Raw genomic sequence first — 13,265 nt, forward strand, 5'->3', positions numbered from 1 at the left:
TCCCCCTCCCTCCCTCCCTGCCATCCAGACTCTCCCTGCAGACTCCCCTCCACCCGCCCCCAGGTGGCTCCTCCCCACTCATGGCCAATCAAGCTGACCTCTGCTGCCCCACAAGAGCGCTCTCACTGCCCAAAATTCTCTGCACATTCCCTCCTGGCCTGCAGACTCCCATAAGGAGCAGCCATCTCCTTCCACCAAAGGCTCTTTCCACGGGGGTTCACGGTTTTAGCCTCCTTTCAGGCAGGAAATCAAGGACTGGCTCTGCTATCCAGTTGCTGGGGATTCAGGGAAATTTCTTAATCTCCCTGGGCCTCAGTTTCTCCCTCCGCGGAATGGGAACAATCATGGCTACTCTACCTACCTCACGGGGTTGTTGGGAGAATCAGGTTAAAAATGACTAGGCTGAAAATAAAGTAAAATTTTAAAAAAACAAAATAGGGAGGGATACTAGGGAAATTTACAGGGAAGCAGCAGTTCTCTCTGGAATGCTTCATTTCCCTAAAAATGAAACATCTAAACAGGTGATGGGTGCAGGGATGTTGGATACACAAGCCCTTGATGCATTATCCAAAAACCTCAGGGCCAGATGTGTTTTAGAATTCAGAAATTTTTCAGGTTTTAGAAAGCCTGCATGGGGCATATATCACAGATAATGTAAACTCTCCTCTAATTAGGGTCAAGGCATTATCCTATATTCAAGCATATCAACAGCTGTCAGTTAAGGGTGAACATCACACAAGAGGGATAAAGAAGTCACACACTGCCTCAATTCAGGTTAAGACAGGTTTTGCAGCCAAATGACTTCCGGTCCCCACATTACAAAACCAACTTGATTTTCTGAGCATTTTGCATTCTAGTATTGTAGCCAAGCCCTGTATTAGCATTTAAACTTTTCAGATTTTCTGAAATAGTTTATATATTTTTTGAAAGGGCTGTTATGAAAAATAGGTAGGAAGAAACTTTGAAATTGTAATTATGAAAGTATTATCAAAGCTGGGGGCTTCCCGGGTGGCTCAGCATCAAAGAATCTGCCTGTGATGCAGAAGACACAGGAGACGCAGAGAGTTCTATCCCTGGGTGGGGAAGATCCCCTGGAGGAGGGCATGGCAGTCTACTCCAGTATTCTTGCCTGGAGAACCCATGGATGGAGGAGCCTGGCAGGCTATAGTTCATAGCGTCGCACAGAGTCAGACATGGCGGGAGCAACTAAGCACGCACGCATGATCAAAGTTTAGAACGCAGGCAGCAAAAAGAAAGGCCATGGGGACAAGACAGCCTGGAGAGCTCACACCATGCGGGAAGGGGCCTGTGCTCATAACCTCTGAATGCAGATCCAGCCTTCCCATAGCTTCTGCTTTGTCAAAAGAAGCTGGGAATCTGGGAATCTTGTTGACAACTAACTCAATTTTTCAGTGAGTGTGGGCCACCGTTTGCAGTCTCTCGTCTGGAAAGGGGACATGAACCAACAGACGCCTTCCTCAGGGAATCCCCCACCTACCCTATTTGGAGTGCTGGAGGAGATCTGAAGCATTTGTGATCTAAAGGCTTGTGAACCCCTGAAATTTTGTTTTGTGCACTTGTGCCTTTTGGGGGCAGTGGGAGGTCAGACTCAAATCTTCCATCAGATTCTCCAAGGAACCCATGTGCCTGCAAGGGTTAAGAGCCACTGGTCTGGCTGACTTCCCTCATTCTGTGGAGGAGCAAACCAACTCAGGCAGAGACAGCAGCTCGCCTAGGGTCCCACAGCAAATCAGTGGCAGAACAGTGCTGGGCCCTGCGGCTCCCGACCCCCATCTTGGCCCCTGTGGCTGCGAGTGGGCCAAATGGGAAGCAGACCCTCACTCCTCCAACTTCACACCTTTCACCCACACCCTGAAGTACTCAGTAGACCGCTTACCTGTGTGGGCAGCCCTGCCCGGGGCTGGGAGGTCAGAAGAGCTCCCTGGGTTTGCTGAGGTAGCTGGAATAGATTTGGCGTCGGTAGCAGGCCTGAGGACACAAGAGGGACCACACAGGGTGAGGGGGGCAGCGGGAGTCATGTGGAGGCATCGGGGGAGGCCATCCAGGGTAGGGGGTCTTACCTGGCTGACTCTGCTGGGCCTGCGGCAGCAGGAACTGAGCAGGTGGCTGGAGGTGGTGGCCTGGCACAAGCACCAGCTGCTGGAGCTGGAGGAGCTGCTGGATGTCCTGGCAGGGAGGAGGGCAGACAGAAAGACAGCCTGAGTCCTGGCCCGGTTCCTCCCTCAGCATCCCCCAAACCCCAAGTGGTGCTCCACAGGGCAGGCTGGCACCATTCATCAAGGACAGAGCGCGGGTCACTGGACACATCCCTGAGCTGAGGGCACCTGGGATGCCTGAGCATCCTACATGTGTCATCACAGGAGAGCTCACTATTTACCTTTTCTTTCTTGATAGGATGTTTGCCTTGTCTTATATTCCCACAGAACAGATAGAATTGCTTAAAAATGTAAATCAGACTGAGTCTTCCTTCCTTTTAAAACACTCCCAGAGCATATGATATCATGTCTGGAATTAGCTTTAAAATACTCCAGCCCTTAGTGACCAGACTCTTGAGAGTCCCTTGGACTCCAAGGAGATCAAACCAATCAATTCTAAAGGAAATCAACCCTGAATATTCATTGGAAGGACTGGTGCTGAAGCTGAAGCTTTGGCCACCTGATGTGAAGAGTTGACTCATTAGAAAAGACCCTGATGCTGGGAAAGTGTGAAGGCACGAGGAGAAGGGGGGTCAACAGAGGATGAGATAGTTGGATTGGTTGGATGGCATCACCAACTCAGTAGACAGGAGTTTGAGCAAGCTCCAGGAGATAGAGAAGGACAGGGAAGCCTGGCGTGCTGCATGTAGTCCATGGAGTTGCAAAGAGCTGGACACAACCTAGCGACTGAACAAGTGGCTGATTAAATTGGCATAATCACTTAGGAAAACCCTTTGGCATTGTTATGAGTTGAATTGTGTCATTCCCCCCTTACCCCCTGAAAAAAAGATAGGTTGGAATCCTAACCTCCCCAGAACCCCAGAGGGTGATGTTATTTGGAAATAGAGTCTTTGCAGATGATCACGTTAATGTGAGGTCATTAGGGTGGGTACTGATCCAATATGACAGTATCCATATAATCTGGGGAAATTTGCAGACAGAGACAAACATGGATAGAGGGAAGATGACATGAAGAGATGCAGGGAGAAGGCGGTCATCTGCAAGCCAAGCAGAGAGGCCTGGAACAGATCCTTTTCTCCAGCCCTCAGGAGGAACCAACCTTGGCTATACCTGGATTTTTAAGTTCTATTTGCATGCGTGGCTCAGAGCATATAGAATCTGCCTGCAGTGCAGGAGACCCAGGTTCGATCCCTGGGTCAGGAAGATCCCCTGGAGAAGGGAATGGCACCCAACTCCAGTATTCTTGCCTGGAGAATCTGATGGACAGAGGAGCCTGACAGGCTACAGTCCATGGGATCGCAAAGAGTTGAACACAACTGAGCCACTAACACTTTCACAGACCAAAAGCGATCCTTAAGGGCTTCTAGAGGCCTGGCCATATTCAGTTTCTTGATCTGGGTGCCTGTTAAATGGGTGTACTCGGTTTGTGAGTCTCACTGAGCTGTATACTTACGATCCGTGTACTTTTCAGTAGTTTTCATTTTATATTTATTTATTATTGTTTTGGACACACTATGTGGCTCATGGGATCTCAGTTCCCCAACCAGGGAACAGACCCAGGCTCAAGGAAGTGAAAGCCTGGAATCCTAGACACTGGGACACCAGAGAACTCCCTGTCCTCTTTTCCTTAAAAGGCCCGGTGGCTCAGCAGTAAAGAATCCGCCTGGAATGTAGGAGACCTGGATTCGATCCCTGGTTCAGGAAGATCTGCTGGAGAAGGAAATGGCAACCTACTCCAGTATTCTTGCCTGCGAAATCCCTGGGACAGAGGAACCTGGCGGACTACAGTCCATGGGCTCCCAAAGAGTTGGACATGACTGAGCAACTAAGCAACACCTCACCCTTAGGAGAGCCTGGAAAGCCCCCGTTAAGTGCCCACGGAATTGAATCCACAAAGTAAGGCCAGAAATAATCTTGTTAGTAGTACTGTTCTGATTTCGTATAACTCTCAGCTTATTGATTAAAATAAATAAATAAGAATAAGAATAAAAATATTTGCTAACTCCTATCTCTCTGGGAGTGTGACTCTCAGGAGAAATCCCCCTTTATCTCCAGAAGGCTGAAAAAGAGGTCTGCAGATTTCTTTCTGAATCAGCAGGGAGAGGGAAAAGATGGGGAAATGCATCGCAATTTGCGTGGGTCTCACAGTGAGGACTTGTATGAGAACCTTAACCAGTCCCCCACCCACCGTTACCCAGACCACAAACTGGGGGATCAGCTCTGATTTCTCCCTCCTTTATCCATCCAGTCTATCCATAAGTCCTACCAAAAATTTTGTCGTATCTTTTTTTTGGCCGAGTGTCACAGCTTGCAGGTTCTTAATTCCCCGACCAGGGATGGAACTGATGACCCCTGCAATGGAAGCACAGAGTCCTAACCACTAGACTGCCAGCGAAGTCCCCTACCAAATTTTTTTCTACACACTTTTGTGCTTTGAATGCTTCAACATCTGCCAAAACCTACCCCCCTTCTCAGAATAAAAAAAATGTGCAACGTAAAATATATAGAACTTCAAAGCAAATCACTTATATTAAAATACAATCATCAAATATATTTTTGACTGTGATAAACAGTAATCAATGGGCTTCTTTGTTAACCCATTAAATAGGAGCAAGCAACAAGTTGAATGACTACTGTAATTTCAAAACAAGGATTGAAAATTATATTTTAAAAGATCTGCAACAACTGTAATAGAATATAGAAATATCTGTGCGTTCTATAGGTGACAAAGTCCAAGCCCTCCCAATACTACTGTGCTCCGCTGCCTTTATGCACACCGGAAGCATTTTCAGTGAGAGGATAGTGAAAACCGAGACATAAATTTTTTCCCAATCCAAGTTCATGGACTCTCACCCTTGAATTCCATCCACAGACCCCTGTTGGGATGGTCTGTGGAACCCAGGTTCTTGTTCTTAAATATTAATAGAGGGAATTCCCTGGCAATCTGGTGGTCAGATTTCTGCGCTTTCACTGCTGGGGCCTGGGTTCGATCCCTGGTCAGGACCGAAGAACTTGCAAGCTGCGTGGCAGCCAAAACAAACAAAAAAATAAAGCCTCCACAACTTTCCATCGGATTTATTTATTTTAGCTGTCACACAGCTTTTGGGATCTTCGTTCCCTGACCAGGGAGTTCACATGAGGCAACTAAAGATCCTGCCCGCTGCAATTAAGACCTGGCACAGCCAAAGAAATACATACATACATACATCAATATATGGGAAAAAAGAACGAGAGAGGAGATTCTGGGAAGAGCAGTGAGCTGCCGCAAGACCAAGGGTTAGCCAGTAGGGGGCGCCATTTCTCCACAACCTAGCGCCATCTGAACCGGCTCGCCAACTGAAGCCACTTGGGGACGTGTTAGAACCGAAACAGGCCGTGGAAAAGTTAGAGTAAGCGGAGGCATGTCTGCTGGACCCTCGCTGGGATATTAGTGGATCATCTGCTCTGTCCCTAACCTTCGAGAAAAACCAGAGGGCTAGTACAGCCTATCAAAGCTGAGAAGGAAAGGGCCACATTCTTGCTCATCGCTGTTATCTGATCACTCCCCTGCCCCAGAGCAGGGCGGTACAGGTGATACACGAATTTTCAGAGAATGCATAGGATAAATCTTAGGACTGATGGTGTCTGGGTGCCAACCAGCTAGGTTTTGCCACTGGTAGGATCTTGGCAGCAGACTGGGGGGCAAGAAGACTGAGACAGGGCGGTTATATGACCTATGGGTGAACTGCAATGTAATCGCCCACTGGGCTGGTTCCACCTGGTGGGGAGGAGGCAGCCTTGAGAAGGAACTAGAGGCACCAGGCCGAGCCCAGCAGGTGCAGCGCCTCACTCCACCGCACAGGCTGACTTCCCTGCCCCCCAAGACTGGCCTCCACACACACCGACAGCCACCCCAAGGGGAAGGTGTCAGTGCGCACGTCTACACTGGCTTGCCCTCCCTGATAGGGCAAATTACGACCTGTTCTGGACACTGTGCTGCCAGGGCATGAAGAGCCTGAAGTGAGGTCCAGAGTGCGGAGGACAGGAAGGGACGGGGGCTGGGAAGCGTGTGGAGTACACTGCAGTGACTGTGCGAAATCCCAGCAGTGGAAGGGACCACTTGGGGGGCAGGAAGCATCCATCCTGGGGCCACCTGGGTGACAATGCACCCCCACCTGCTCAGAACAGTATGGAGGGAGTTCCCACAACGGGTGGGAAGGTCACCTGGGGGTGCAAGGGCCCTTTCATCTGAGAACCGTGGCGATTCGAGTCTTGGATGTTGTGCCTGCTTCCCCCTTTTTTAGGGTGGGGGCACACTTCACAGCTTGTGGGATGTTAGTTCTCCAGCCAGGGTTCAAACTCGGGGCCCTTGGCAGTGAGAGCACATAGTCCTAATCACTGGCGTGCGTCCATGCATAGCGGCTCAGTCATGTCCAACTCTGAGACCCCAAGGTTCCTCTGTCCATGGAATTTTCCTGGCAAGAATACTAGAGTGGGTTGCCATTTCCTTCTCCAGGGGATCTTCCCAACCCAGGGATCGAACCTGTATCTCCTACATTGGCAGGAAGATTCTTTTACCACTGAGCAACCAGGGAAGCCCCTTAACCACTGCACCACAAGCGAATTCCTGAGTGACTTGGGGGTAAGCCAGCTCTCTCTCTGGGCTGTACTGACTAGGGTAACAATACATGGTGTCCTGGAATACCTGGGCTCTGGAGCCAGCCAGACACCTGACTGTCCTTTACACACCTGAGACCACGGGCAGTTCTTTACCCTCTTTAAGCCTCAATTTCTTCAAATGACACCTCAGTAATTCTTATCTCATGGGGCTGTTAAAGAATTAAATGAGACAATGCATGTAGAACATTTAACCTGATCCCTGATTCACTCAAGGGGTTCTCCTTAAACAGCAGTCATTTTTACTGAGTCATTTCTCTTGGAGCCTCAGGTTTTCACCTGTGTGTACGTACATGCTAAGTCACTTCAGTCGTATCTGACTCTTTGAGACCCTATGGACTGTAGCCCACCAGGCTCCTCTGTCCACGGGATTCTTCAGGCAAGAATACTGGAGTGGGTTGCCATTTCCTTCTCCAGGGAATCTTTCTGACTCAGGGATCGAACTCGTGTCTCTTACGTCTCCTGCACTGGCAGGTCAGTTCTTTACCACTAGCACCACCTGGATTGCTCTTTCATCTATAAAACAAGAGTAATAATGTCTAACTCTTCACTGGGTTGTTTTGAGGCCTGAGTAATATTATTATTCTCAAAGCATCTCGAAAACCAGAACATACTGCCCCAACACAAGCATTCGCTGGCATTGCACCCTCCCATCACCCGCCTCATGTCACCCCATGAGCTCTCGAGGGCAGGAGCCCCATGGGTCCATCCTCTTCCTGCAAACTGACAACTTTCAGCTCCTGCCCAGACCTTCCACCGAGCTTCAGCCTCCAATATCCATCTGCCTATTTGCTGTCTCTACTTTTGGGTGATTAACAGACTCTCTGAACCCTACCATGTCCAAAGTGAAACTCCTGGTTCCTCAGCCCCGCCCTCCAAAACACCCTGTTCCTCCCCTGCCTTCCCCAGCTCAGGAAACCACCTCGCCACCACCCAGTCGCTGAAGCCAGAGTCCCAGGAGTCACCCTTGACCTACAGGATCCATACAAAATAGCATGCTGGACCCCACCTCCACCCTCATCGCCTTCAGGGATGCCTACGAGGGCTTCCCACTCGGCTCCTTGCTTCTAGTCCATTCTACCCACAGCAGCTGGAAGGAGCTTTGTAAAGGGTCAGTTGGGGCACACTCCTAACCTGGTTAGCACCCCCCACTGCCTCCCATCATACCCAGCACAGCTTCCCAACTCCTTGATCTTGCCTATGAGACGCTGCAAAAGCCAGTCCTTCCGGCCTCTGCCACGGCTCCTCACCTCCCACCTGCCCCCCACTCACTCTGTTTCACACACTGCACCGTCCTCTGTGCCCTGAACAAGTCAGGGTGGTTTCTGCCTCAGGACCCTTGAACCTGCTGTTGCCCTTTCCCAAGCTCTCCCACTGCCTTCATGCCTGACTCAGTCAGGCCTTGACTGGTGAGAGAACAAAGGCCACCTTGTCAGTGAAACTTTTCCTGACTACCCATTGAAAGTGACTTCCTCCCGCAGTGTGGGGAAGAATGGATGCATGTGTATGTGCGGCTGAGTCCCTTCGCTGTCCACCTGAAACCATCACAACATTGTTAACCGGCCATACCCCGAAACAAAATGCTTTTGGTGTTAAAATAAATAAGGGTTTGATCCCCAACCCAGCATGTTGTGCAGCGCTGCCTAAAAAAAAAAAAGTGGCTTTCTCCCTCTAGGGCAGCACCCTGTTTCATTCTCTTCATCACACTTATGCTAAAACTGTCTTGTTTGGCTGGTTTGTTGACTCGTTTACCGTCTGTCTCTCCACTAGTACATAATAACGCCCTCAAGGGCAGCCCCCTCTGCCTTGTTCCCAGCTGTCCCCTCGGGGCCACGAATGAGAGCCTGGCACACACGAGGTGCTCAGTAAGTGTTAGTTGAATGAATAAATGACTATGATTCTTCCAGTCCCCTCCACTGGGGGAAGCTCTAAAGGTTGGGGTTGCAGGTGGACAGAGGTGGCTGTCTCTAGCACAAGATCTTCTATGTATACCCCCATCCCCCAGAGGCTGACCCTGCCACGTGGAGCAGCAACTGGGGCAGAACACCGTGGACAGAGCACCAGTCAACAGGGAGGAAAAACACCTACATGCCAGTTGCATATAATATCCCGTGCTGCTGTTAGTCACCAAGTTGTGTTGGACTCTTCGTGATCCTGTAGCCCGCCAGGCTTCTCTGTCCATGAGATTCTCCAGGCAACAATACTGGAGTGGGTTGCCATTCCCTTCTCCAGGAGCTCACCTTCTCAGGGGTCAGGAGACAATGACTCTTGGCAGTGGGTGTGTTTTATGTCACTGGGCACGGTGGCTGCAAGGCTAGAAATGCTGGTATCCACTGTGCCCGTCCCAGAATGAAAAGGAAGACAGATCCCTGGGGCCAGGTCTGATGTTCTAGGCTGGGCCTTTTCAGTGGCCTAAGCCAAATACTCCCTCTTACTCTTTAACTGCCTAGAGCAGGGGCTGTGGCCGCACTGACACCTCCTCCCACCTCATCCTTTCTTCGTGCCCACCCACTGCCTCCCTAAGCCTGCCCTGCTCTCTCTCTCTTTGCATTTGCCATTCCCATGCCTGGAACGCCTTCTCCACTCATCCACCTGGCAAACTCCCGCCTGTCCCTCCTCGGTGTGGATGTCACTCTCTCTGGGAAGCCTGCCCTGACTCCCTCAGACACGCCGCTCTCCTTTTCCTCTGTCGCCACCACTCCCAGCAGGTTTCTCCCAGTCACCTTTCTTCACTAGGTCCTGCCTGCCTAAAGATCTTCTCGAGCTCTATTTGCTGAGGCTGTAAGATGGAATGGGGACATCCCCCCAACTCCCCGGGCTCTCCAGAGACAAAATGATGTTTGAGCAGTGAATATAAATGTTCAATCAATGCCTCTCCTACCCCAGACATTCTGAATGACTCCCCTGGAGAGATGTCTTCCCTACCCTTGATTGAAAAGCTGCAGCAAAACATCTCTCATTGATTCAGTAAATATCTGTGAAGCCACCTTGGTAGAAGGCACCGTGCCCAGTGCTGGCCGCACAGAGTGTAAAAATTAGAGGGAGTTCTGTGGTGGCCCTGTGGTTAGGACTCTGCTTTCACCGCCAAGCACTCGGGTTCAATGCCTGGTCAGGGAACTGAGATTCCACAACACATGCGATGCAGCAAAAAAAAGAGTCAGTGATAAAATGGTATTATAATCACCTCTTCATCTGTTCAAGATAGGAAAATGCAAGGAAGGTTCCTGCCAAGCTGACCGACGTTACTCTTTGGAAGCTGGCATTACAGGGACAGAAGTTGGACTTTCTCTTTGTACTTTATGTACAATTTCAAAGTGATAGGACTATGAATGCTTTTGACTTTCTTGCCTGCATGTGTGCTAAGTCACTTCAGTTGTGTCCAACTCTGTGCGACCCTATGGACTGTAGCCCACAAGGCTCCTCTGTCCATGGGATTCTCCAGGCAAGAATACTGAAGTGGGTTGCCATGCCCTCCTCTATGGGGTCTTGACGACCCAGGGATTGAACCCGCGTCTCTTAGGTCTCCTGCACTGGCAGGCGGGTTCTTTACCACTAGTGCCACCTGGGAAGCCCTCTAACTTTCTTAGAACTTCTCAAACATTTCTTGGTGGCTTATTGGTGTGTCTGTTTCCCTATGAGACTGGGAGCCCCTCCAGGGACAAGGCTCTGTGTGAGTCATGCCTGCTTCTTGCCAGGGCTCAACAGAGGGACATATCTGTGAAGTGAGGGAGGGACGGAGCTGAGCAGGCGCGAGAAGTTAAATAGACCCGGCATATACAAGACACAGGCTGGGAAGAGAGTCAAGCCAGGGCCAGGCTGGCAGTGACTGCAGCAGAGCAGTGAGCACTGGAGGACGTGGTGCCCACAGTGGCCTGAGCACAGGCAGCTCGTTTCCCTGGTCCTGGGCTGCCCGGGATAAACATTTATCTGCTGGGGAAGTGAGATCATGGGGTGACGGAACTCCCAGGAAACCACCTCAGCCTAGCTTGGCACTCGCAGGGGACAGATGAAGATCAGAGCTGGGGGAAGCTGGGGCAGGCAGAGCGAGAGGAGAGGGCTGGGCAGGAGGCGGCCTGGAGAGTCAGGGTGCGGGCAGGACAGTGGGCGGCAGAGGGTCAGCCTGCTGTTCCCGGGGTCTGTGGGGAGCCTGGAGGCGCTGGCTGAACAGGAGCGTCTGCTGCTCCTGGGGCTGATGGCCTGGTTGGGTCTGCACTGGGCTGCCCTGTCCCTCCACCCTCCCTGTAGTCTGTGTTCCTTCAACAGAGATTTTCGAGGGCCTATTTTCACACAGCCTCTGGTGATCAGAAAGCAGAAAATCAAACCAGCGAGAGAAAGAGAAGTCATGGAAGACTTCCTGGAGGCACAGACTCCTGGGCTGGGACTTAAAGGAAGAGGAGGAGCTGACCAGATAAAAACAGGGGGCTGACCTCCAGGTAGAAAAGAGGACAGAGATTGGAGGAGCCTAGTGAGGAGCCCTGAGCCTCAGCACTGCCTAGTGAAGAGAGGTGTGTGCTGCGAGGCAAATCGCAGGGGTCTCTGGTGGCCAGGGAGGGAGGGGTGCCAGAGAGGGGCAGAAGCCCCAGATCATGTGGTTACAGCTCTGGACTCCTCCTGGGCTGGCAATGCCCCTTGAGCTCATGGTATGACCTGAGGCAGGCGAAGTCACTTCACTCCCCTGGAGCCTCAGGCATGATGAGGGTCTCTGGATTCAGGTGGTCACGTTAGCATAGTGCCTGGTACCAAGGCCGCGTCCAACAGACTACATGGGGCAACAGTGGCGAGCCAGGCATCGGGAGGCTCTGTTTGGGAAAGTCACTATAGAGCAACAAGGCCAGATTGCTCTGTGTTGCTGAGGAACCAGACCTCGTGGCAGGAAGCGCTAAGAAGGCAGAGATGCGCTCAGTGTTAAGCCCCAAATGAGAGTGCTGGCCAGCAGTGGAGCCGGTCCATCAGAGGCTAATGGCTGCCAAGGGAACAGCCTCGCAGGCGCTGGACAGCTCCCTGGTGCAGACAGCACAGGCCGCCAGGGGATTCCTAGGGAAGGGGCGGGGAAAGAGGAGGGTCCTAGGAACAGTCTCTGTGAGAAACTCAGGGCTGTGTGGAGTTCAACAGGGTCCCTTGTCCTAAGGCTTCCTAGGCCCTTCGCTATCCTGCAACACCGGTCACAGACTCAAATGCTATATGGAAACCAGGTGAACAGCACAGATGGGTGACATGGGCAGGTGTGGAAGGAAGGGGTGCGCCGGAGAGAGCAGCCTGTCAGAAGAGGAGGCCTGCCCAGCTTCTGCTCAGCTCCTGTCAGGGATCCTTATGGGAAGTCTGTGGGCCACTGCCAATAGTTGAATTGGCCACTGCCATGGTTGGATTGTGTTCCCTAAAAAGATATGGTGGGAATTCTAACCCCTGGTGCCTGTAACTATGACCTGGTCTGGAAACGAGGTCTTTGCAGATATGATCAAGTTAAAACGAGGTCATTAGGGTGGGCCCTAATTCAATGACTGCTGTCCTTTTACAAGGAGGGGAAATGTGGAGACAGAGACCGATATGCACAGAGAAGATGGCCATGAGATGAGAGGGGCAGAGATTGGATTCATCCATCTATGAGAAAGCCAGTGATTTCCCACACTACCAGAAGCTGGAAGAAGCAAAGAGGGATTCCCCCGAGAGCCTTCACAGAGAGCCCAGCTCTGCTGACACCTTGATTTTGGACTTTTGGTCTAACATGATGCATTTTGGTTGTTTTAAGCCACCCCATTTGTGATACTTTGTTGTGGCAGGCCTAGAAGCTAATATGGCCCCTCATATGCATGATTCCAAGTAGACCGGAAGTCTGTAGAATAGGGAGACAGAGAACGTGGCATTTCCTGACCCATAGGTCATGGGCCTCTTTCTGAAAGAGGGTCTCACTGGATGAGCCAGGGGACATGATGTGGGGACACTGATTCTAATTCTCACTCTTTCATTCGGGGCCCACACACAGGTCCTGCCCACACACAGGTCCTGCCCACTGAGGTGATCCCCGGTTTCCTCTGCTCTAAACTGAGGATGACATGTCAGCCTCCCAGGTGGCTGGGCCCCCGCAGCGAGGTGCACAGAAATTGGGGAGTCAGGTGCTCCCTTCACCTGGAGGGTGTGCTCCCTCCGAGCCTCGCTCTAGCCCCCCAGTGATGGGTGGCGGCGTGTCCCAAGGCTTCCTAGGGTTGCCAGGGGACTGCCCGGCCAGTGGCTGGTGGTCAGAATGGTAAATGGTACCCCGGGACCAGCCAGCCTCCTGCACTGTCTCCGGTCCTCGGCTGGGGGAGTGTGCTCCCCCGGGGGCCGCCCTTACCTGTGCTGTGAGCTGGATGGGCTGGGACAGGGTAAGCTGTGGGGTCCCCGGGGGCTGGCTGGCAGACTGTGGTGGTGGCAGGTCGCCTCCCCCGGAGGAGGAGG

At 51.6% G+C, this 13,265-nt stretch overlaps 1 protein-coding gene across 1 annotated transcript in view; it reads right to left on the reverse strand.

The window, feature by feature from the left end:
* POU2F2 (POU class 2 homeobox 2) overlaps positions 1 to 13,265 on the reverse strand; it is a 31,881-nt gene that overhangs the window by 5,624 nt on the left and 12,992 nt on the right. The window contains 2 exon segments of the mRNA XM_010863041.1: positions 1,898 to 1,989; positions 2,082 to 2,187. Coding sequence (XP_010861343.1) covers positions 1,898 to 1,989; positions 2,082 to 2,187 — 198 coding nt within the window.

Source organism: Bison bison, unplaced genomic scaffold, assembly GCF_000754665.1.
Source record: "Bison bison bison isolate TAMUID 2011002044 unplaced genomic scaffold, Bison_UMD1.0 scf7180017858349, whole genome shotgun sequence".
Taxonomy (NCBI): domain Eukaryota; kingdom Metazoa; phylum Chordata; class Mammalia; order Artiodactyla; family Bovidae; genus Bison; species Bison bison.